Source organism: Neofelis nebulosa, chromosome 16 (assembly GCF_028018385.1).
Source record: "Neofelis nebulosa isolate mNeoNeb1 chromosome 16, mNeoNeb1.pri, whole genome shotgun sequence".
Taxonomy (NCBI): domain Eukaryota; kingdom Metazoa; phylum Chordata; class Mammalia; order Carnivora; family Felidae; genus Neofelis; species Neofelis nebulosa.
In genome coordinates, this window is record NC_080797.1 from 32,252,490 (window position 1) to 32,277,699 (window position 25,210).

A 25,210-nucleotide genomic window follows, 5' to 3' on the forward strand; every position below is an offset into this window, starting at 1 on the left:
GAGTCAGGTAGGCCTGAGTGTCCTCTGGCTCTGGCTTTGCCACCTTCCTGCCCAAAGTTCTTAAGCAAGTGATCCCAGTTGCCAGTTCTTTAAACTTACATGACTCTATGAGTATATTCTCCCCTGTGCTTTGCAAAATGAAGAAAATAGTAGCCAAAGTTGTTCACAAAATTAAATTTATTCCACTTCAAGTTTCCTTTAGGAGAATAAATTACATCCCTCATTCTTGGGTATTACAATGTCTTTCCTTGGGCCACCTGGGTGGCTCAGTCGCTTGAGCACCTGACCCTTGATCTCAGCTCAGGTCTTCAGAGTCGTGAGTTCAAGTGCAGCATTGGGCTCCATGCTGGGTGTAAAGCCTATTTAAAAAAATTTAGATAGGTGCGCCTGGGTGGCTCAGTCGGTTGAGCGTCCGACTTCGGCTCAGGTCACGATCTCGGGGTCCGTGAGTTCGAGCCCCGCGTCGGGCTCTGGGCTGACGGCTCAGAGCCTGGAGCCTGCCTCCGATTCTGTGTCTCCCTCTCTCTCTGCCCCTCCCCCGTTCATGCTCTGTCTCTCTCTGTCTCAAAAGTAAATAAATGTTAAAAAAAAATTAAAAAACATTTAGATAAAAAAAATTTTAGATAAGAAAATTTAGATAAAAAGATAATAAAATATATTTCCTTTTACGAAACGATAGGAATATATATAGCATTTCTTCCCTAATGTCTGTAAAAAGGCAATTCTTTGGCAAAATACAAATATTACATTTTAGAAGTAAGCAGCTTAACTTCTCTGAACCAGTTTCTTCATCTCTAAAATTGGACTAAACCCTCTTCCATAGAGCCATTAATAGAAGGATTCAGTGATTTAACATGGGGATCAGAAGACTTTTTTTTTTTAATGATTTTATGTATTTTTGAGAGAGAGAGAGCACGTGTGGGGGAGGTTCACAGAGAGAGGAGGACCAAGGATCTAAAGCAGGCTCTGTGCTGTCAGCACAGAGCCCAACGCGAGGCTCGAACTCACAAACTGTGAGATCATGACCTGAGCCCAAGTTGGACGCTCAACCGACTGAGCCACCCAGGCGCCCCTAGAAGACGTTTTCTGTAAAGGGTCATATAGTAAATATTTTCTGCTTTGCGGGCCAGCTTCCGTCACTGTGAAGGCAGCCATGGACAATATGTAAAAGATGTTGGCCTGGTTGAATTTCCTCGGACAGCAGGCCCCGTTGGGTCCCGGGCTATAGTTTGCCAACCCCTGATGTATACAATGGTTAGCACGTTGCCTGTACATAGCAGGCAATTAAACGGTTCCCCACCAACACTATCCCCAGTTCCATGGCTGCTAGCAACTGAACCGCCTCTAAGAGGAATGCTTGGGTATCTTTTGAGTCTTGCTTCTGTTAACAGTTGTGCAAGTTACCTCCCTCTAAACCTCCATTTCATCATCTGTAAGCGGGGAAAATGTAGTAACTATCTCATAAGGGCGATACGAAGATGATATTAAATAATCTAACGTGAAATCTTAGCCCAGTCTTTGGTGCATGGCGAATGTTCGATAAATCTTCAATGCTAGAAGCTGCCATCATTACAATGGAAGTCCTATGGGCGAATAAATGGGAATACATCTTGGTGCCCTTCAATGTTGACTGGGCTCCAATTCTTAGACCAGATGGGGCTAATTGTCTAGAATATTATTTGATTTTATTGACATCTGATGTTATCCTTTTTCCTGCTTCTCCGAAAGCTCGTACATGGACTTTTCACTTGAAATGTGATCAGTAGTTACAGGGACAAAAGAATTCATGTCCCTATAACTATGCAAAGGCAGTTATTTGCTCAGCGAGCTTTAGAATTAGGTCACCTTGACTTGACCCAAAACTCATGGCACTTATTCCCCCAGAAGCCAATGACCATACCATGAAATGTGGGGGTGATTCATGGAGAAATGAAGTCTGAAAAATGCTTGACATCACGTTCAGTTTTTAAGAACATACATTATAGGACTTTGGTTCTGAAAACAGGATGCATCAGAATGAAGACCACAGCTCCTGACAAAGCCATTCCCATGGGGACGCACCTCCTCGGGCAGCCCTCCTGTGAAAAGCTTTCTGGCCAGCCCCCATTACCGTGGACTCGGTCTCCTGTGCTGACCTCTGCACAGGCCACGGCGGATTTCTCAGGGGTCGTGGCCTTTCCTTCTGTCTAGCTTCTGCCCCACGGGACTCCTGTAGGTCTTTTTTTTTTTTTTTAAATGTTTATTTTTGAGGGAGAGAGAGACAGACAAAGCACGAGCAGGGGAGGGGCAGAGAGAGAGGGGAGACACAGAATCTGAAGCAGGCTCCAGGCTCCGAGCAGTCAGCACAGAGCCCTGACACGGGGTTTGAACTCATGAACCGCGAGATCATGACCTGAGCTGAAGTCGAACACTTAACTGACTGAGCCCCCAGGTGCCCCAGCTGTAGTTCTGATCACACAGCTCAGACTTTCAGAGGAGCATGTTATTTTATTTCTATTTGAGAAAACTTTTGGGATAAAAGAAGTTAGTTATAGTTGTATAGGCTCATACTCACCCCCTTCTGTTTGACTCGATGTATTGCTTGATCTTTTCTAGGGCCCTTATTTTTTTTATTTTTTGTCAGTTCCCCCCTAACGGTACCCCCAATCCTTGGGGTAGTTGATTAGGCCTTCTGAAACAAAGTACCACAAAATAACAGAAATGCATCTTCTCATGGTTCTGGGAGCTTAGAAGTCTGAATCAGTGGTTGGCTGGGCCATGCTCCCTCTGATGCCTTATAGGGGCAGAATTCTTTGCCTCTTTCCAGGTTCTGATGGCCTCAGGTGTTCCTTGACTTGTGGCTGCATAACTACAGTCTCTGCCTCCGTCTTCACATGGCATCTTCTCCCTGTGTGTGTCTGTGCCTTCACCTGGTGTCCTCCTTCCTGTGTCTCCTCTTACCAGTTCACCAGTCCTGAGGTGACTGGGTGGCCCAGTCAGTTGAGCGTCCGACTTCAGCCCAGGTCATGATCTCATGGTTCGTGGGTTCGAGCCCCACATTGGCAGAACCTGTTTGGGATTCTCTGTCTCCTTATCTCTCTGCCCCTCCCCTCCTCTCAAAAATAAACAAACATTAAAAAAAAAGAGAGAGAGGGGCGCCTGGGTGGTGCAGTCAGTTAAGCGTCCGACTTCAGCCAGGTCACGATCTCGCGGTCCGTGAGTTCGAGCCCCGCGTCAGGCTCTGGGCTGATGGCTCGGAGCCTGGAGCCTGTTTCCGATTCTGTGTCTCCCTCTCTCTCTGCCCCTCCCCCGTTCATGCTCTGTCTCTCTCTGTCCCAAAAATAAATTAAAAACGTTGAAAAAAAAATTAAAAAAAAAAAAAAAAAGAGAGAGAGAGAGAGAGAGAGAGACCAGTCCTGTTGGATTAAGGACCTGCCCTACTTCATCTTATTATAAATAATTCCATCTGCAGCAGCCTTAAATCCAAATCAGATTACATTCTGAGGAACCCGGGTTAGGACTTAAGCACATATCTGGATCGTGGGGCGGTAGGGTGGGCAGGGACGCGCGCGCGCGCACACACACACACACACACACACACAATTCAACCCATAACACCATCTTTCAGTTTTAGATCAACAATCATTTATTAAACACCAACAGTGTATAAAACATCATGCTAGTAGGTTCCATTGAGTAGCTCCTGTGCTTTGGGGAGCCACAATCTTGTGGGGGAGAAGCTAGACATTCCAGTGGCAGCCATCAGCAAGGCACGGGGTTTTCTGGAGGCAAAATGGGACAGGCCATCATTCAGCCCAGAGGGCAGGCTGACACCAGACCTGCCCACTGAGCTGGATGAGCTCTGAGTGAGGCTGATGGGAGAAATTCAGACCAGAGGGCAGAATGCATGGCACTGGGCCATCCAGGCAGACAAGCAGGTGCAAGGAGCAAAGGTGAAAAGAAGAGCCTTGGTCTCTGGACCGGGGCCCGGAGCTTGGTGTACAGGTAGGAGCAGGACACGGCCATCTTTCACAGGGGACTTGATCATGAGATGTGGGAGTGATAAAGTCACCAGCTTTAGCAAGTGAAAATACAGAATGTCCTGTTGAATTTGACTTTTCAGATTAATGGCATATCGTTTTTAGTACTTCTCAAGTATTGCATGGAATATACTTCTACTGAAAGATTGCTCATCTTCTATTTTTTTTCTGGCAACCGTATGGGAGGGGGGACAGCACTGGGGCAGAGCTCATGTCAGAGACTTAAGGACAAAAGTCAGGTTATAAGGACAGGGGCACATTGGTGGGCCAGAAGAAAAGGAGGAGAGGGAACTGTACGACTCGGCAGCTTGTCCTAAAGTTAACGTGCCACCTTAACCCGAAGGCCAATCCAGTGGCCTGTCAGAACAACTTAAGTACTTCCTGCCTCAGGTAGGTTTGGCTCAGGAAGTGAAATGGATTAAAGGGGGCGGGGCTTGGGAAGATGAGAGGAGAGCAGATGAGTGTAGAACTGTCAATATTTCAAGGAATATGTGTGCTAAGGGTTGTGGTTGAAGCACAGAGCGTTGTAGAAAGGAGAGAGAAATTTTGCCTGGAAGAAATAGGGAAGATTTCCTGGAGAAGGCGGGGTTTGAGCTGGACCTTGGGAATAGTAGAAGTCCTACCTGCAGACACCCGCTGTGTCTTCGTCAGTTCAGGCTGCATAACAAAAAACACCATGCACAGGGTGGCTTCAACAAGAGACATTTATTTCTCACAGCTCTGGAGGCTGGGAAAGTCCAAGATCGAGGTAGCAGCCGCTTCAGTTCCTGGAGAAAAAGCCCTCCTCCTACTATGGCTTCATAGAACTGGGAAAAACAGAAAGCCAGCTCTGATCTCTTCTTATGAGGGCACTTATCCCATTGTGAGGGCCCCACCCTCATGACGTCATCTAAACCTCATCACCTCTCCAAGGCCCTCCCTCCAAATGCCATCACATTGGAGGTTAAGGTTTCAAATATAAATATGGGATGGTGAGGTGTGGGGGCGGGGGGGCAGTCCGGAGCATGCACACTCCAGGCCCAGTGGGTAAGTGACATTGCTGGATCCTGGAAGCTTGGAGGCCAGGTCATGGTGGCTTTGAATGTCATGTGAGGTCTGTATTTAACTCTCTACAGGAGGCCACGTTGTTCCTGGCTAGTTCACTTTGATTTTCCATCCTAAACATAGCACAGGTTTTCTGTCTGCCTTCCCAGTGACTGGGGGTCTGGGTTTCTCCCTCTGGCTGCAGTGGTCATTCTGAAGTTGCCTCCCTCCCCTTGCCTCACACTCAGCCAAGTTCTCACGGTCTCTGCCCCGACAGTTCGGGAGGAAGAGCCCGCTCTTCTCCCTGACTCCAGGCTCTGCTCCCTGGATTTACGACAGATGCTTTCAATTGTCTTCATCCTTTTTTTCCTGTTTTAAATGCTTTTCCGTTGGCCTTTTTGTCCCCCGATCCTTTCACCCTAAATACCTCTTCTTGATGTCGTTTCAAGCCCGTATTTCCTGTCTGTGCCCAACGTTTTGCCCAGAGCAAAACTTCTCCAATGCCTGACTCTCAGCTGGGATCACCACACCCTGCCCTCCCTACCCTCCGGGGAGACACAGGGGCTCCTAATACTCTAGACCGCTCTCTGTTCTCATAGGATTAGCCCAGAGCAATGTTCATCTATTCCTAGGATCCCCTAGGTCCTCTATCTGACTGTCCAGCTTATTACTGAGACCTCATGCTGCCCTCATTTGTGACAAAACCCAGACAAGAGAACTTTCTATTTTGGGTCATGTAAGGCTTCAACATTATCACAGTGATCAAAACATAAAAGCTTTTTCATCACTGTGTATGACTGAGTCGTTAGGATTACGTGGAAATGCCATGTGCCCAGGAAGTGGAAAAAATATCTTTAGCTTGGTTATAGGAAAAAGTCTTAATTACACAGTAAACAAAGCCTAACACGATGACAATTTTCCAGAGGACGGACTATCTAGCCCGTTCTTCAAAACCTGCCGGTTCTTCTGTAGTTTGTAAAGTCACAAAGGAAGGTGCCCGAAGAGACTGGCTGCCTTCCAAAGTCACTGATTTTGTTTCTCTTGAGCTAAAAAAAGGCGACACTGGACTACGAACATAGCTCAGCCGCATCAGTTCAGCCTTGGTCGTGATAAAGGGGAAAAAGTTTTTTCTCATTTGTACGAATTTGAAAACTGAAGCTTACAGTAATTTGATAGTGGTGACCCAGATACACAGTTACTATATATATTTGGGGGCCATGACCATCCCACTCCACCAAAATATCTTTTTTTTATTATTATTTATTTAAAGATTTTAGCTTTTTAAAGTAGGCTCCACACCCAGTGCAGAACCTGAACTCACAACCCCGAGACCAGGAGCTGCCTGCTCTACCGACTGAGCCAGCCAGGCTCCCCTCCGCTAAAATATCTTTCAGTAAGAATTCACAGAAGAAGCCATGGCAGATGGGAAGCCCCTTTGTACTGGTGAGAATGGCTTCTGTTGCCCAAGATGCAGAGGCGGTGAGCTGTCCCGTGTTCCTCCACATTGTCGTTATTTCGTTGAAAAAGGTGGACAAGGTAAATTATAACAGACCGGGGAGAAGGAGATGACTCTTGAATGAATAGCTCAAATGGTGTTGAGCCACAATGAGAGATGGGGTTGTCTGGGGTTGGTTCAGACCAGCCAGGGTAGAGAGTCGAGCCTGCTCACCGTTGAGAACGTATCATGAGTCACCCGAGGTGAACTCGGGCCATCTTCCCGGGAGTGGCACGGGAGGCTGAGGTATTTTTCTGAAAGCAACTAACGGCTCTGGATAGGAACTTCCCTTGAAATCTTAGCCCCAGTAGATCCCCGATAATTGAAAGTGCTGATGGGTGCTTGTGTGTGCAGACCGATGATCTCCATGCCCATCAGGCTTTTCTTGAGCTCCCCATCCCCACCTTCCACTGAGTCCCAGCCAAGGGTAGTAGAAATCACCGAATTACATAACTAGGAAATAGGTGCCAGTACAGAGAAAATACACTCAACGCCTGAACGCTAGGATTAGTCTTATTCAGACGGACATGAGAGTACAATCTGGCCATCTCAACTAAGCTAAGAGAATGATGGTCCTTAAGTGTTCCTTCTCTGGAGTCATGGAGACAAGGGTAGGGATGGGGGTTAGATAGTTAGGAAATAACTTTTATCTCCACGTCGCAATTAACCCTGAATATCCAGGGCAGAAGGTAATCGTGGTGATCAAAAAGAAATAGTCTTCCAGTTGGGGGCGCAGATGAGCAAGGCAGCAATTAGCCACAGGCTGGAGGAGGACCCTCCCAGAAGAAGAAGAGAAAAAAGTCAGTGGAGACATAGGTCATGACACAGGTCATAGACCATAAATAGTTGAGAGTCAGAATAGCCAAGTTCAGAAATCTTCAGGGGTCAAGAGATTTTAGGTGGAAAAAGTCTAAAACCACTCATACCTATCATTAAATTGTGCACAGTCAGATAGGGAAGCACTGGGTTATGCAAAGCTACAAAGCTTAAGTTATTGCAGGACTTGTCAGAGGCTTCACTTTTCTGCCATACATTGTGAATCTTCACATGGGAGCTGCAGCACTTTCCACACTTATTTTCTCCTTGGGATCTTGGGTTTTGTAAGGACAGCCTTCTAAACCTTAAGGGAGCTCCAGAAACTTGTCTCAGGGTTAGAGCCATTATGCACCCACAAAGTAGGTCAGTGGATCAATTCTATTTCAGTAAATGTTGTTTTCTCTAAAATTTCAGTGAGTTAATATATTGCATAGTGATTACTGTTCCTCAAATACCAGCGGTTTGAAAGACTCCCAACAGTAATGACCTGTGAATTTCTTTCCAAACGGTGCCGCGTGACCCCACAGCAAAGGCAGCCCTGCACGGAGATGACAGTGATTTGTTTCCATTTCGAAAATGAACTGGTCATATAGGGGGTGGCGGGGGGACCTTATCCACAGACCTAGTCAGTTGGTGCCTGGTGACTCAGGATCCTTGGAAAAGCAGTGTTCTTTGACTGGTGGATCCCCTTTTCCATTTCCTCTGGCTGTTCCCAAGCTGTTCCTTGTACTTCAAAGAAAATTAATTCAGCCATCTTGGGGGAGAGGGCAGGCGAGAAAATGGGCTTCTCTACCATAACGTTAACATTTTGAAATTGTTTGCATTTAAAAAAAAATTTTTTTTTCAACGTTTTTTATTTATTTTTGGGACAGAGAGAGACAGAGCATGAACGGGGGAGGGTCAGAGAGAGAGGGAGACACAGAATCGGAAACAGGCTCCAGGCTCCGAGCCATCAGCCCAGAGCCTGACGCGGGGCTCGAACTCACGGACCGCGAGATCGTGACCTGGCTGAAGTCGGACGCTTAACCGACTACGCCACCCAGGCGCCCCTGTTTGCAGTTTTTTAAACACCGCTCAGAATGACTTTATATGGGTCAGTCATCAGAGAGAAAATACATGTTTCATGGAATCTTCCTTCTCTTTTGTTTTCTGTTTTCCACTTGTGGCACTGAAAATTGGATTTCTCTTCTCTGGTTTATTAGTACCTATGGAATTGTGTTCAGTGTATGTTGGGGAGGGAAGAATAGTACAACTGCACAGATTTCGTTGTGTAAAAATACAATAAATTGCCTAAATTTGGTGATTAAAATAAAGTGAGTGCAAAATTGCCCCCGTGTTTTTGACCCTCTACCCACTAAGATAATCTCAACTATGTGATATCTAACATCTTTTCAGTTCAGAATCTCAACATTGATCTTCTTTTTAAGAGTGAGTGAGATTTGTTTTTGTTTGTTTTTTTTTTTTTAATATATTTTTAAATAAGGAATGTGCCTGGTTTGGTTCAGAGGGGTGGTTCTTACAGTTTTTAATTGAAAAGGCTTGTCATAAAGTTTGCTATGCAGCCTGTGTATTTGGGGAGTTCCTCTGAGTCTTTCCCATCTCTACTATTTACGTGTCATTCTTTTTCATTGGATGTGTTCTGCCTGTCTCTTTAAATCCCTGTCCTGCCTTCATTGTGTGTAGCTATCAGTATTCACAGGCACCTTCTGCTTATTTCTCCGTGACAGGTCCAGCTTTAGACTGTATGAGCCTGAATTTAGTTTCCCTGCTCGATTTTCGTAGAGGCGCCAGGAGCAAACCATGCCCCATTGAGAAAACATATTTTCATTCATGTCTTCGCTGCCTCTCCCTCCTGGCCTTGCTTCTCCTGCAAGATGCTGTTACTCAGCTTGTCAGAGGACAGAAGAGGCTCCTGAGATGAATGAACTAATGAATGAACAGAGAGCCTCAGTGTAGGGTGCAAGCTGCTGAGTAGCCTCGCAGAGGCTGGGGGCTGGAATACAGACAGATGTTTTCGGCGGGGGCTAGAATACAGACAGAAGTTTTCCATCCACTCGGTCCCGTCCTCTCGTCCTCCCCCACTTCTCTTTCAGGCCCCACTGTTCTTCTTGGCCACCCTTTTCTTCCTGTGCAGCATATATTAGGGAAGTCACTCAGACTCATTGTCATCGTTATCCTTTACATGCAATCCCTTTCTCCTTCTCTTTGCTTTAAAATTCTTCTTCTTGGGGCGCCTGGGTGGCTCAGTGGGTTAAGCGTCTGACCTCAGCCCAGGTCATGATCTCGCGGTTCTTGAGTTCGAGCCCCGCGTCGGGCTCTGTGCTGACAGCTCGGAGCCTGGAGCCTGCTTCTGATTCTGTGTCTCCCTCTCTCTCTCTGCCCTTGCTCCGCTCGTGCTCTGTTGCTCTCAATGTAAGAATAAACATTAAAAAAAAATAATTTAAAATTCTCTTCTTCTTCTTCTTCTTCTTCTTCTTCTTCTTCTTCTTTCTTCTTCTTTCTTCTTCTTCTTCTTCTTCTTCTTCTTCTTCTTCTTCTTCTTCTTCTTCTTCTTCTTCTTTCTTCTTCTTTCTTCTTCTTCTTCTTCTTCTTCTTCTTCTTCTTCTTCTTCTTCTTCTTCTTTCTTCTTTCTTCTTCTTCTTCCTTCTTCTTCTTCTTCTTCTTCTTCTTCTTCTTCTTCTTCTTCTTCTTCTTCTTCTCTCCTTCATCTTCTTCTTCTTCTTCTTCTTTCTTCTTCTTCTTCTTCTTCTTCTTCTTCTTCTTCTTCTTCTCTCCTTCATCATCTTCTTCTTTCTTCTTTCTTCTTCTTCTTCTTCTTCTTCTTCTTCTTCTTCTTCTTCTTCCTCCTCCTCCTCCTCCTCCTCCTCCTCCTCCTCCTCCTCCTCCTCCTCCTCCACCTGGGTTCCTCTTCTCAGTTTTCTGGAACTGTCATTGCAGTTTATTTTCCCAATCACCCCATTGCATTGCCACCCACCCTATCTAGGTGTAAAGTCATACATGGCCCTCGGAACCCAAGAACCCAGTGGAAGCCCGGATAGCTCCCCTTCCTTCCTATGCACCTTTGCCTGCATGATGACTGCAATTCTGAGTAGATGGGAGGGACAGCTGGACATACGCCTTCTTGAAATTGGTGTGTGTGTATGTGAAGGATCTCTGCCTAATAGAGGAGTTTGTATATGTGACTGTGTGTGTATGTGTGTGCAAAACACTTTACAATTATGGGGCAAAATTTCAAATTGGAAGAGTAAAACTTCCTCATGAAGAGTAAAGGAAGGGGCGCCTGGATGGCTCAGTCGGTTGAGCATCCAACTCTTGATTTTGGCTCTGCTCGTGCTCCCAGGGTCAAGGGATCAAGCCCCACGTCGGGCTATGTGCTGATCCTGGAATCTGCTTGGGATGCTCTCTCTCTCTCTTTCTCTCTGCCCCTCTCCTGCTCACGTGCAACCATGTGCGCTCGCTCTCTCTCACTCTCTAAAATTAATGAATTAATTAATAATTTAAAAAAACAAAGAAAAGTATTTAAAAACAGAGTAAAGGAAGTTGAGAGGTACTTTAAGATCTAGATATCTATCAGCTGCCTTTACGTACAGATTGACCACCCATAGTCTCCTAGTTTACAAACAACACAGGCTGCAGCCCCAGAGTCCAAAAAGACAGTAAATCCTAAATTCTAGACTTGATCTCATGAGCCCTGTGGCACATTCTCGTGTAGGTCTCCTGCTGGTGAAACTTGAAAACATTTGCAGATTCATTTTTGTTAATGATCCCATCTCAGGCTGAAATACCCTGTACATCTTTGGAGTACATTTAATATGATAATATAGAATACAGTACCAGAGAATCAATGTCTTCAGGGGAATTCCATTAGAGAGAAGGTCAAGTCTATATTGAGTTTAATGTTCATGGATAGCAGGAGGACCTGTGTGCACGGAGACAGAACAAGATGGCCGGAGAGGAATGCATTGAGTTCCGGATAAAAGCTAAAAGGAAATGATCTTTTGAAAGCCTATAAACACTTCATCTACCCCATGCCAGCTTCTCAAGTCTTCCATTTCACAGTCTTGTCTTTGAGCCTCCTTGGAAGGTTTGTGCTCAGACGTGGAAGGATTCCGGCTGGTAACCGGCAATAACCGGCACTGCTCTTGAGCTCAATCGTTGGTTCTCAAACTTTGCTTGTCTTGGTCCAGGAGGTTCCATGGACATGCCTCACCAGCCACCATGTCCCTACATAATGCTTTATTTGTAGAAAGAACCTAGTGCCATTTAAAGAGCGGTGTGAACTCCAGGACTGTATCATCCCTGAGATCCTTCCTCATCCATGAACAAGTATGATGGATGAGATGGGGACCACTTGAAGTGGCAATTTCCCAAACTTCCTTCACTTACACCTCCTCCATCTACTCAACCATGCTCTTTATAATATGCTCCCCTTTAGGTTAAAGGGGACTAAAATGAAGAGAATTTCTGGAATACCTTGCGATTTCCATTAGATCCCATATAGTTCCTTTGGGATCTCATTGACATATTTATTTACTTTTTTACCGCTTTGAATTTTTCTTTCCTACTGAAAAAGTAGATGTTTATTGTCAAATGCAAGCATTATAAAAATGTATATCAGGGGGCGCCTGGGTGCTCCCCGGCTCAGTCGGTTGAGGGTCTGACTTCGGCTGATGTCATGATCTCGCCATTTGAGGGAGTTCGGGCCCCACATCAGGCTCTGTGCTGACAGGTCAGAGCCTGGAGCCTGCTTTGGATTCTGTGTCTCCCTCTCTCTTGCCCACCCCCCACTTACACTCTGTCTCTCTCTCTTTCAAAAATAAATATTAAAAAAATTAAAACATAGAAATATAAAAATGTATATGAGGGCAGATAAAAGGGGCTTATGATTTCTGCTGATCTCCTCCATGAGAATATTTTGGTGTCTGTTTCTCCACGTTTTCTGTGCATATACTAACATGCTTTTTTTTTTAGCATGTTTTTGTTTTCTTTTTACAAAAATGGATCGTCCTGTTTTACACTTTACATTTTAATGGCTTTAGAGTTCACCGTAATGTACTTAACCAACCCTCTGTTGGTGGTCTTTGGATTGTTTCCGTGTCTTTTATAAAAGTAGATGTTTATCGTAAAATACAACAGCAATGCGATAATGTTTTTTTTCTTCGTAATATTTTGTACACTTGAGAATTTATGCCCTTCCTTGAGTCCTGAGCGGGGTTTTGAAAGCCCTTCACAGCGGTAGTCAACTTAAGCCATCATATTTAAAATCAATTTTTGAAAATGATTGTATTTGAAAGGTACTAGGATATTTTGGCATTTGAAGGGATAGCACTGTGAATTTCTTCAATGAATAATTATTTCCCCAGTTTATCTTTCTTTTATTTTTAACGTTTATTTATTTATTTATTTATTTATTTATTTTGAGAGGGGGCGGGGAGGAGCAGAGAGAGAGGAAGAGAGAGATTCCAAAGCAGGCTCTGCGCTGACAGCACAGAGCCCAATGCAGGGCTCAATCCCACAATCTGTGAGATTGTGCCCTGCGCTGAAATCCAGAGTCGGACACTTAACCGGCTGAGCCACCCGGGCGCCCCTCAATTTATCTTTTGAGTAAACAGTTATTTTCTTCTTCGGGCTTGTTTGAAGTAGGACACATCTATCATTTGGCAGATGTACACACACACACACATTTTCTTTGTTCTCGGGGGCCACAGGACAAACTGAAAAGCAAAGCCTCTGCCTTAGTCACCATCACCCCTGACCGAGTGCTCAACTCCACTCGAAGCACTCGTGTGCTTTCCCAGTGCTCAAGAGGCAGCAGAATGTAGGGTCACAAGCACGAACTTCCTTGCCTGACAGCTTGCGCTGAATCTCAGCTCCATCATGTAAATGTTCCGTGATTTGGGGCATATGACTTAACCTTTCCGTGCCTTTGTTTCTTATCTGTAAAATGGGGGTAATGATAGTACATCCCTCATCGAGTTGTACGCGGGTGAAGGGTTAATAACAGAATTATTATAGATCAAATACTTGGAATAATGCCATATCATGGTCACCATTACCTCAGTGTTGGGTCATGTCTGTCTCAGCATGGGCATAAAGCAGGCTGACTTTGGTTACCCTGCATCATCATTTTGACCCAAAGATATACCAAAACTTCCCAAGGTGAAGAAACACCTGGGCAGTAAGTAATAAATGTTGGAAAGGATATAGACAACCTGGAACCCTCCTATCGGGAATGTAAAATGGTGCAGTCGATTTGGAAAACCACCTGACAGTTCCTCAAAAGGTTAAACGGAGGGGTGGCTGGGTGGCTCAGTTGGTTGAGCATATATGACTTTGGCTGAGGTCATGATCTCACAGTTCCTGGGTTCGAGCCCCACCCTGAGCTCCGCACTTACAATGCAGAGTCTGCTTGGGATTCCCTCTCTCTCTCTCTCTCTCTCTCTCTCTCTCTCTCTCTCTCTCCCCCATCTCTCTCCCATCTCTCTGCCCCTCCCCCACGGCACGAGTTCTCTCTCTCTCTTACTCTCTCAAAAATAAATAAATAAAGATTAAAATTTTTTAAAAAGAACTATACTGTGAGAGAGAATATGATTTTCACTTTCCTTTGTAAACTGATGTAGGGGGGGATTACTACCCTTTAGCTCATGGTTTTCATGGGTGCTGTGGGCTTCTATAGCATGACAGGAATGGCGATCCTCTACCTGAATGGCGCTCATTCTTCCAGAAGTTTTGTCACCGCACGCTTCTGAAGGGCAGCCCCCTGGAGAGCCTCAGACTTGACTCCCCTGCCTGGGTCTCTGCAGCCACCATTTGCTCTCTCTGTGCACGTGTGGGGACTGCAGAAAGGGTTTTCAGCACCACCCAGAAGCTAACTATGAAATTCCCATGGGCTTGCCCCTTTCTCTTTAAGACTTGCTTACATTTAGTTTTCTTCTCGTAAGTGTTTCTGATTGCCATAGCAACCCTAATCAATCACTGGACTAAAAATAGCCCTTTCATTTTTCCAAAGCATGTCTGTAGTGAATTGAAAATTCAGCCCTGCCGTGCATTTTGCATAGGCTGCTTTCGTTTCCCGACACTGAACCTGGGAGTTGCTTGGTCTGGAAAATTATTCTTGCAGAAGCCGAGGGAGGCACTTTGCTTGTTTTTCCTGGCATTCTTTTTCCCCAACTGCAGATTCTCTCGTCACTTCCAAAAGATACAAGCACATGCGTTCAAATGTTCGACAAAGAACCATCACTTTCCTGCACATTCAGCTTTAGGTGCTAGAGATTTCACAGGTACCCGGCGATCTCCTTGGCTGCCGTTGCGTTAGGAAGGCAAATGAAAGATGTGTAGATACTGGGTACAAAGGAAGCTTGGTCACAGCGGGAGCAGATGACAGCAGCCCTACTGAGACTCTTCTGGCTCCGGAGGATCTAAGCTAGCAAATCAAAGTAGAGATGACGGCAGAACTCCGCCTCGTTTCTCTGATTTCTCCGTGACCCTGCTACTATTTTTACGGGGTTAGGGGCAAAACAGACCCTGGGTGTAAGAAGGTGAATATTTGTTGCAGTTCTCCTGGCCAAGCTGTTTTTCTTCTAGTCAAGAAGAGAAAGGGAGAAAGAGTTTTCGTGAGAACGAAGATTCCAGATCTTGAAAGGGCCCAGGAGAGGAAGGAGAGCAGGGAGGGGCTGAAATGACTCATGGTGTCCCCCAGGCTCCAAGGGGATTAGGGCATTTTATTGCCTGTCTCCCTGCCTCATCTTACTACCCTAGAGTAACTGCCCCAGTCTTCAGCCTGTAAGCAGGGTCATCTCGTGGGGCCCCCGGGGCTCCCAAATGCTGTTTTGTGATGCTATTTTTCAACTCGTCTGAACCTCAGTTTTTGTAACAAGGCTGAGTGAACGCGCAGGCGTAGAGGCTTTACATCTAGGAAAGAAGAGAGTCCACGGGGATCCCGGTAGTGTTCTTGTTTCCCTGCCTGAAGCTGGCAGGGGGTCGAGGGAAGCAGAGGAGAGGTCAGGGGATCGAGCCCCTGCTCAGAGGCAGGAGCTCCCAGGCTTTCAGGAAAAGGAGGACACTGTGGGCACGGACGATAGGACGCGTCCTCAACAACAGAGCGGGTCCGGCGGCAGAGCGAGGCGGAAAAAGCCCAAACCCGCTCTGTGGCATGGCCACCGCCCACGTCGTGGGAAGGACCAATCAAGTGTCCTTTTCTTGCACCGCACCCACAAGCCCACAGCCTCCCAGCGTGTCCATGCACCTATGCAGCAGCGGAGGATCTCCCCACCCAGTTTATTTTCTCCCCATGGAGCCTGTGGGATCTCGTGAGGACCGGTACAGTGGGACGGGCCAGCACCTGAGGACCTGTCCTGCCAGACACTGCATGGCCCTTTGTTAGATCATTCAGTCTTCACCCCACGGTGCTGAGGTTGGTATCGTCTCCGTTTTATGGGTGAGAAAACGAAGACTCAAAGGGGACTAAGGAATTTACTCCGAATCACACGGTAACTTGTGAAAAAAGAAGCCGGGGCTCGAACTAACGTGCATCTCACTCGAAAATCTGTATTCCTTCTACTGTATTCTTGCTTCCTGTGGGGTCGTTGTGTCCTGCTCTCTCTGTGGTCATTGACAAAGCAGTTGACCTCACAGCCGGAGCTACTAAGTTCCAAGAGTACAGAGTCCCCGTTTCCTGGGACCTATTCACGCTTCAACTTGAGTGATCTTTTACTCAGATGAAAGCCGGATGGGTGATTTGAAAGGGAAGCAGTGGTTGGATTCTTGAGGTTGGGTGTTGTGTTGGCTTTTCTATCGTCACATATCAAATTTCCCACAAACGTAGCAACTTTAAACAACACGCATTTACGGCCTCAGAGTGTCTCCTGGGCGCAGGTTGGCAGGGTCCTGGCTCAGAGCCTCACTCGGCTGGGCTCCAATCTCATCTGAGGCTCAGGGTCCTCTTCCAAGCTCACTAGTTTTTTGGCAAGTATCAGTTCCTTGCTGTTGTAGGACTGAAGTCTGCTTTTCTCGTTGGCTGGTCTCCCAAGGTCTCTCTCTCTCTCTTGGCTCCTGGAGGGTTCCCTTGGGCTCTGACCACATGGTCCTCTCCCCTCATGGCTTCTCACTTCTTCAAGAGCAGCCAGAATCTCTGCTTCTTCAAAACAGAAGTCTTATGTAAGGTGCACCAACTGATCACCTTGGTAATCCGATCAGAGGGGCTCCTACCCTATGGTGCTCACAGGTGTTGCCCACACTTGAGGGGAAGGAACTGTGCCAGGTGTGTATATCAAGGGCTGGGAATCTTGGGGGCCATCCGAGCATTCTATCTGGCGGGAGGGTTTTAGTCTTTCCTTCAGGTTGTCCTTCATGTTGGGTCATGGGCCAGATGGGACTTGAAGTGTTCGCTGTTCCCAAGTGACTGTGCCCTAGAGAGCATAGGAGTCCTCCGAATCCCTTGACGCCTTCCAGGTTCAGCCAATGGGGGACGCTCCTGACGTCTCCCTTCCTGCAGCATGTTCCAGTTGGTTGTGTCTGGGTTCCCTTTTTTTTTTTTTTCCTGCTCCCACACTCCTGATCATTCCTTCAGTGTTATGGAATCCCCCTCCCCGATGGAAATGTGTCAGAATCTTTAGGGGATGTGACGTGTTTGGAGAAAGTCTAGGTTTGGAAGGTGGGGTACTCCACCTTGAGAAATGTGAGAGTGACCAGGTGAGATGGTATATTCCTAGCTGGAGCAAAGCCCTCCGTCACAGAAGCTTTGATGCCCGAATGACGGGGTGACTTACGCCATTCCTCGTGACAGCAGGGAGTGAGGAGGGGGTCTTCTTGATGGAACAGTGTTGCAGACTTATCTTCTGCCTGGTGAGGCGGACACCTGGCAGCTAATGGTGATGATGGACAAGGAGATAAGTGCTATGACACAGGTACAAACAGAACGCTACCCGCACACATGGGGTCAACATTCTGACATGGGATTTGAGATGGGCTGTGTAGGAGACTTCAGGCTGAGGGAACTGTAGGCAGGAAAAAAAACCAAAAAACAAACAAAAAAAACATGGCAGCCAGAAGTGTTCCAGGGAGTGGCGAGCACTCTTCTGTGGTGGACTATGGGAGGAATACAGGACAGAGATATAAAGAAAATTAGGATCGGATATAGAAGACTCTAGGTCTTGCCTTTAAGGGGGGAAGCTGAGCCAGCAGGATTTGGGGGTTCACTGGCCATGATGGGTGAGTGTAGTGTCCCTCACTACAATGGTGTCCCCTCAAAATTCGTGTCCACTGGAACCTCAGAACGTGACCTTTTTGGAAGTAGGTTCTTTGCAGATATAATTAGTTAAGGACCTCAAGGTGCAAGATGAAATCACACTAGATTTAAGATGGCCTGAATCTAGTAACTGGTGTCTTATAAAGAAAAGGAGAGGACACCCAGAGAGAAGAAGGTGATGTGAAGACACCGGTAGAGACTGGAGGGAGGCAACCACAAACCAGGGAGCCCCTGGGGCCACCAGAAGCTGGAAGAGGCAGGGAAGGGTTCTCCCTGGGGAGCCTTCCGAGGGAGGGCAGCATTGCCAACACCTTGATTTCAGACTTCTGGGCTCCAGAACGGAGCAGGTAAACTGCTGCGTTATACTACCCTGCTTGGACCAGTTTGTTACGGCAGCCCCAGGAATCTCCTACAGTGCAGAGAACATTCTAATTCAGTATGGACCTTTCAGTTTGGACCCTTGCTAGGGATGGCCGGCGGGCAGCTGCATACGTGAGAAAAGCAGGTGGGGTTAGACGTCAGCTTGGGAGGCAGCCGGATAACATGGTCTAGGAAAAGTGAGGGGCAGATGAGATTATTCCCCAGGGGAGAGGGTTTGGTACCAGAAAATAGGGCAGAGGACAAAATCCTAAGGGGACCCCTCCATTGAAGGGGTGGGGGAGGGAACGGAAGGCAGAGAAGGAACCGCTTTCCAGAAAGGTGGAATTCTTGACTCCTACCGAACAGGATAGAGAGTTCCTCAGGGTGTGGACGACGGGGAAGCGATGTTTGTTTGAAAAATTCTTTGATTCTCGGTTGTTTCCATACCCTGTTGCTCTGGTTGAGAAGAGGTGAGAGGCGAAAAAACAGCAGAGCATGGGCTACTTTTTTAATAGAGTTTGATGGGGGAGACAAAGAGAAATGGAATTAATTGTGGATGAAGGAAGGAACATCACCAAGGGTACTTTGATACTAGTTTTTTAGGAAGATGACACCTTTCATGATATTTTTAGGCTGCAGGAAGGAAGCAGGGAGAAGATGCAAGTAATCGACGGAACAAGTTTCCAGGGAAGAGACTTAAAATTTTTTGCTGTGCACCTGCTATGTGCCAGGCACTGTGCTGGGGGTTACTGGAATGATCTCAGTGATCTTCTCAGCACTCCTACAGAGTAGAGAAGGGTGGTCTCCATTCTGTTGCGAGGAAACTGAGGCCGGGAATGCCAAAATAATTTGCTCAAATCCATACATCTCAGATTTGAGCCTGGGTCTGCTGCCCTCACTGCCTCAGTCCTTGTCGTTGCATTGTTTTCCACTGGAATACAGAAAGCAACACCTTTGTCTGATTCACAAGGAATAAGAAGCAGCATATAGAAATAAGCAGATTAGCAGTGGAGGAGAGGGAAGTTGTTGGTGTTTCTACCACATGGTCTCGTTAAACTATGAATCAAGATTACTAGTTGCGAGGGAGGAAGAGGGAAGCCCGCAGACTTCTCTAGACCTGGGTGGTCTAGAGAAGGGAAGGGATTTATGACAACCTCAGTAGTGAGACACAGCAGGAAGCCAGCCAGGGAGAAAGAAGAACCTTGCTTAATCACCGAGGCTCTACTAGGATTAGTGGGCTGGGTCTTTAGGGAAGTTAACCTGTGTAGGGCAAGCAGAACTCGATGTCGAGATAGACTTCTAGCCGGAAAGTTTTTAGTGATCTTTCTGGAAATGCCCCAGGCCAGAGATCCTCCACATTCAGAGGCTGAGACACCAGCCTCTGGGGCTCTGAGAACCAGCCATCAGATAGCCCATGGAGATTATCAGTCCCGAACCGGTGCTATAGCGGAAGACCTTGACCAGCCCGGAGTTGACCTGTCCGATCCGGGTTTTCCCCGCTGCCTCACCGGAGCCAGGTGTGCTCCCTGCCTCTGGCAAGATTGCCATTCTGATATGAAAATAACCTAAGCCCTTGACTCAAAAATAACAGCATCTGCTAATTTGCATAAGAGTTTTGCATTTCGTATTTGGGTTGAATACCCGGATTCATTTGTTTGACCTTAGTTAAGTGGTTTACAGTTTCCACCGATAAAAACTCCTTGTGGGGTTCCACTCTGATGCACCCGGACCCAGCTCCCCACCCAAGACGGCTCTGTTCTCTCACCATCTGGCTCTATGCACGCATTAAGTTGATTCTCAGATGAATTATGGGTTAAAAAGGACTGATCAGTTTGCCAGAAGGCTTGACATTTTTAAAAGGGTCTTGGCAGGTGCATCTCTCCAGGTTCACATGTCAAGAGCTCTGCCCTGGGGCTCTGAGCCGCTCCGATTCCTCCAGGGCCTCGATTCATGAGGAGCAGCCCCTCCTTGGAACCCCCAGGGACAGAGGGTGTGAGGGCAGCAACTGTGGAGTGAGAGATTTGAGAGGAGACAGCAAAGAAGGTGTTAATGAATAATCTCAGAGCCTCATTCTCCATAAAGGCAATTACTGGGATTGGTTGTTTCTGTGTTTCCTTAGTCACGGTTCAGTTTGCTTGTTTCACTTGGATTGAGACAGATGAACGCCGAATGCACACAGTCACGTGATGTCAGAATTATCAATGGCACGTCCAAGGCCTCTGCCTTCCTGTACACATGCCACCGGGGTTCTCAGCTAGGCTGAAAGGGGATCCTGGACTTGGGGGGATGAAGCACGTGGGGTGAGGGGTTGGGGACTAACGGATTTTAGATAGTGCACTGTTTTCTCCCCATGCACGGGGTAATGAGGTGGTTTTCCAGTGCAAGCCCACATCTGCATCCCCTGGATGGCTTGTGAAACACAGATGCCCGGGCACCTTCCCTGGAGTTTCTGAGTCAGTGGGTACGGGGTTGGGCCCAAGAATTGGCATTTCTGACAGATACTGCTACAGGTGTGGAGACCCCACTTTGAGAACCAGCTTGGGGGCAGGGGTGATGAAAAGCAAGGACACTGGGACCAGGCCACTAGCCTTGTTATCTTGATGCTACTGTTTACGAGCTGTGTGATCATGGGCCGTTTACTTAACCTCTCTTTGCCTCCATTCCGTCGTCTCTAAAGCAGGGCTGATAACAGTAGTGTCTACTTCATGGCATAGTTAGGAGGAATAAATGAACGAGCACTTGGACGTACTGGTGCCTGATGTATACAATGTGTGCTCTGTGCACGTGGGGTAAATAAATGAAAGAGCCAGACTCAGGATTGTGAGCCTATCGGCAGGAGTCTCATTTCTCCGACACCTGCAGCTCCCAGTGGAGTTGCCGGGTCATTGTACCTATTAGGCCTTCAGTCCCATCTCTGGTGGCCGAGGAAGTCACTGGCCAGCTCAGTGCCAGCAGGAGGGAGGTTACGTCAACATCCATCAAAAGCCTCTTCTCAAGCCACCTTAACCCTTGAAGTCCACTTAATACACACAGTGTGGTTCAGTGATGCTGGGGTGGGAGGGCAGAGGGTTTGGGGGTTTTTCCCCCTCGTACTGGCAAAAAGGGGGGCTGCCTTTTACATCAAGCTCGCTGCAGCCAATTGCTGTCATTTGCTGAATGCCTCCTCTGCGCCCGGCACTTACACGACTTACACGCGTGATGACTTAACCCTCAAAAAGTCACTACTGGGTAATAGTTATTATCCCCATATTAATACTGCCGCGGCTCAGAAAAATTAAATGACTTGTCCAAACTCACATAGCTGTCCAGTCATAAATTCGAAACGAACAGCCAGGTGTGTCTGACTTCGGTAATCTGTTATCTTAAAGCTCTCCCATACTAACTACCTCCCTCGCTTTATGGGAATACTTACGTGAAGGTGAAGGCTGGGTCCCCAGCAGTGACAGCTTCTCGCCGCAGAGGTCAGCACCCCGGGACCGGACCTGCCTCTGTTTCAGGGGTTCGCTTTTCTAAAGCCTGTGGTAGGACTGACAGAACGTATTCTTTCTGGAAATGGACAACGTGCCTTCCATTGCTTGGTCGTTCTCTCCGGCCTGGCTTCTGGATGCGATCGTGTTCATGTTGCCAAAGGCGGCTTTTCTGTCCGAATTTGGATGTTGACCTGGTATCTTGACATTGCTGATGGAGAATGGTGCTCCCAACGTCATGGTCAGGAGAGCATCCGGCGGCTGTGCTGAGGGTGTAAAGAGAGGAAAAATGGTATGCTAATGAAACCTTCCTTTTTTTTCCCGTAGTGTTCCTTTCTGCCAAAATTCTCCATTCATATAGAAACCAAGTATGAAGACAACAAGGGAAGCAACGACCGCGTGAGTAGAGCCCCCATGGTTTTGGGGGTTTTTTGATAATTTATTGTCAAGTTGGCTAACATACTGTGTCTACAGTGTGCTCTTGGTTTTGGGGGGTAGATTCCCATGATTCTTCGCTTACATACAACACCCAGGGCTCATCCCAACAGGTGCCGCCCCCAATGCCCATCACCCATTTTCCCTGCCCCCCCCACCCCCTACCCCCATTAACCCTGAGTTTGTTCTCTGTTTAAGCGTCTCTTATGGTTTGCCCCCTCTCTGTTTGTAACTTATTTTTCCTTCCCTTCCCCTATGTCTTAAGTTTCTCAGATTCCACATGAGTGAAAACATGGTGTCTGTCTTTCTCTGACTGACTTATTTCACTTAACATAATACCCTCCAGTTCCATCCACATTGTCGCAAATGGCAGGATTTCATTCTTTTTGATTGCCGAGTAATACTCCATTGTATATATATACACCACGTCTTCTTTATCCATCAGTGGACATTTGTAGAACCCCCATTTTGTACTGTGCCCTCATCCGCTGGGCTCTCAGAGTCGCGGCACTTTTCACAGCCCCTTGGGTGGCCAGGCCCAGCGCCCAGCAGGAGGATCTGTACCTAGGACCCCAGACAAGTTCTGGCATTTGCTTTCTGGGGCCATTTCCCTGGGATTGCTCCCTGGAATTACTTTGCAGTCCCGCCTTTCTTCCCATCTTTATGTACTTTCCATGGGCCTCCGTGCGGAAATCTCTGTGGCCTGCAGTGGTTGTCACTGGCATTTGAGGGGGACGGTGGGGACCTTGAACTCCAGGATTCGGTTTCTGGTCATTGGATTGAGCATACGTCTTCTCAGTGACTGTTCACATTTACCTAGAAAAATGAATACAAGCAAATATATGTGCGCATGCTGTATATTTTTTCGGGACTATGCTTATATTCACATATATACACACATATCCCACATTAAAATCAGCGTACCCCTCCTGCAAAATACTTACCTTGTGGGACATTCTGACTCTTACTAGATCTCAGCCATGAAGTTGCTTAGTATTGCTGAGAATCCATCTTCTGACCTAGCATTTACGCCAGCCTCTTTCTGTTGGGGCAGTATAATTTTGAATTGCCTTCTCTTGGGGAGTGGATGTTTTGACCTGTCGAGAGCCTCACCCTGAGATTGGGCTGTGGGTTCCATCAGGATCCACTCAGGGAAGAGCCTGGATCGAGAAGCTACACGTCTTCTTCTACGTCATTTACGTGTTTTGCATTTGTGGAGAATGATGAAGACTGAGACCGGGTCATAATGGTCAAGAGAGAGTTTCCTGACTAGGTGATCCCTGTGGTGCCTTGACACAGCCAAGGGAATGCAAAACAGGATGCAGGAAGTTGTGGAGGTAACGGAGTGCCACGAGGCAAGATCTAAGGACTCCCAAGCATCAGCAACTTGAAATCTTTTATTCAGGTGAAAACCGTCGCTGAAAAGAACTAAGAAGCCCTTTAGAAAGAACAGCTTTGGCCAGGCCTACTCTATGGCTCTTTACATTGATATCTTCTAGAAATATCTTCTAGAAAGTTCCTGCCTGTGGCAGTAACAAATTCTTCTAGAAGGTGTAGGTGTTTTTGTGGGGAACACAGCTTGCCCTTTCAAGGTGGAATCTGCCTGGACAAAGCGTGAGTGGTTCCCAAGGGGCGTCACTCAAGAACTGCCTTTCACACCAGCTTGGTGTGGGAGGAAATTCATTTATTCACTCAGTCTTCAGCAAGGGCGTATCAAGCACCTTCTATTTATATGTCACTGTATGAATTGTATGCATGGTATTAAAAATGTAGGCTCAATTCTCAAACGTCAGGTACTCCTAGTTTAGCTGGGGCAAAAACCAACAGAGTAAATAATTTAAAATATAAGCACAATAATGGGCTTCCCTTCCTTCGGTGTAGAGAGCCACCACTGCTAAGCCCTGAGAGTGGAAGGAGCTGACAGAGCAGCATTCCGTAATGAGCCCTGTACAGTTGTCCCCCCCCATCGCTGGAGAGGAAAAATTCATTCCAAGATCCCCAGGGGATGCCTGAAACCACAGATAATACCGAACTGTATATATACTGGTTTTTTTCTTACATATATGTACCCATTATAAAGTTTAATTTATAAATTGGGCACAAATAAGAAATCAACAACCGCAGTAATAAAATAGAACAATATAACAATATTCTTTAGCTTTTACTAAAGCTAATAATAACTTTTATTATATGAATATGATCTCTCTCTCTCTCTCTCTCTCTCTCTCAAAATATCTGATTGTTCTCAGCCTTTTTGTGATGATGTGAGGTGATAAAACGCGTACGTGATGAGATGAAGCGAGTTGAATGATGTAGGCAGTGACATAACCATTAGGCCGCTATTGACCTTTTGGTGACAGGTCCAATGGAGGTTCATCTGCTTCCAGACCACGGGTGACCGTGGGTAACCGAAACCACGGAACGCGACATGCGGACAAGGGGATATTTACTATATTTGCAGGGACTGACTTGGCTTGTACCAGGTCACTTCAGCTTCCTAAACTAAGTTAAGAAACCTGGAGTTTATCAGGGGTCAGCAAACTACCTTTTTTGTCAATAAAGTTTTATTGGAACACAACCACACGCTCACTCATTTGTGTATCGTCTAAGCTGCTTTCATGCTACAACAGCAGAGTTTTATAATTGCAACAGAGCTCATGTGGCCCATCAAACCTAAACTATTTACTACTTGAAAAATGTTTGCTCACCCCTGATTGGAGGGACTCACATCAGAACAGCACCCAGCAGGGGCTCCTGGGTGGCTCAGTCGGTTGAACGTCCGACTTCGGCTCAGGTCACGATCTCGCGGTCTGTGAGTTCGAGCCCCGCGTCGGGCTCTGTGCTGACTGCTCAGAGCCTGGAGCCTGTTTCACATTCTGTGTCCCCTCTCTCTCTGACCCTCCCCCATTCATGCTCGGTCTCTCTCTGTCTCAAAAATAAATAAACATTAAAAAAAAAAATTTTTTTTAAAAAAGAACAGCACCCAGCAGATCTCAGAATTTGACCACTTGATAGATCTCACCATCTGTCCCAGCCAAATGCCCTCTCCAGAATTCCTGGAACTTGCCAGAGGAGAGAGGAATGCCACTGGCTGGGGTACCCTCCCCGCCATAAGTTCAGGATCTCCAATGGTTAGCGTCCCTTGGTGGTTGGTAACCTCAAGGGGAAAGTTTTGGACCATATCCCTGTCAGCGGCCTGAAATAAAAGGTGCTGTGGTGGCCAACTACATTAAAACCTCGATGTCTAAAATAATGTTACATCGTACTTAAACTTGTACCCTTGGTAAAATAATGACTTTTCTCTCTCTTTTTTTTCAATGTTTATTTATTTATTTATTTTTTAACATTT

The 25,210-nt window shown here is 46.7% G+C and overlaps 1 protein-coding gene across 4 annotated transcripts in view; it reads left to right on the forward strand.

Moving 5' to 3' along the window:
- Positions 1-24,439, forward strand: part of LOC131498192 (cytoplasmic phosphatidylinositol transfer protein 1-like) — a 94,046-nt gene extending 69,607 nt beyond the window's left edge. For all 4 annotated transcript variants that reach the window (XM_058705207.1, XM_058705206.1, XM_058705209.1 and 1 more), the window contains exons 4-5: positions 21,754-21,825; positions 24,222-24,439. In XM_058705207.1, coding sequence (XP_058561190.1) covers positions 21,754-21,825; positions 24,222-24,269 — 120 coding nt within the window. In that variant the 3' untranslated portion in view covers positions 24,270-24,439. The remainder of the gene's footprint in view (positions 1-21,753; positions 21,826-24,221) is intronic.
- Positions 24,440-25,210: the final 771 nt, after the last annotated feature.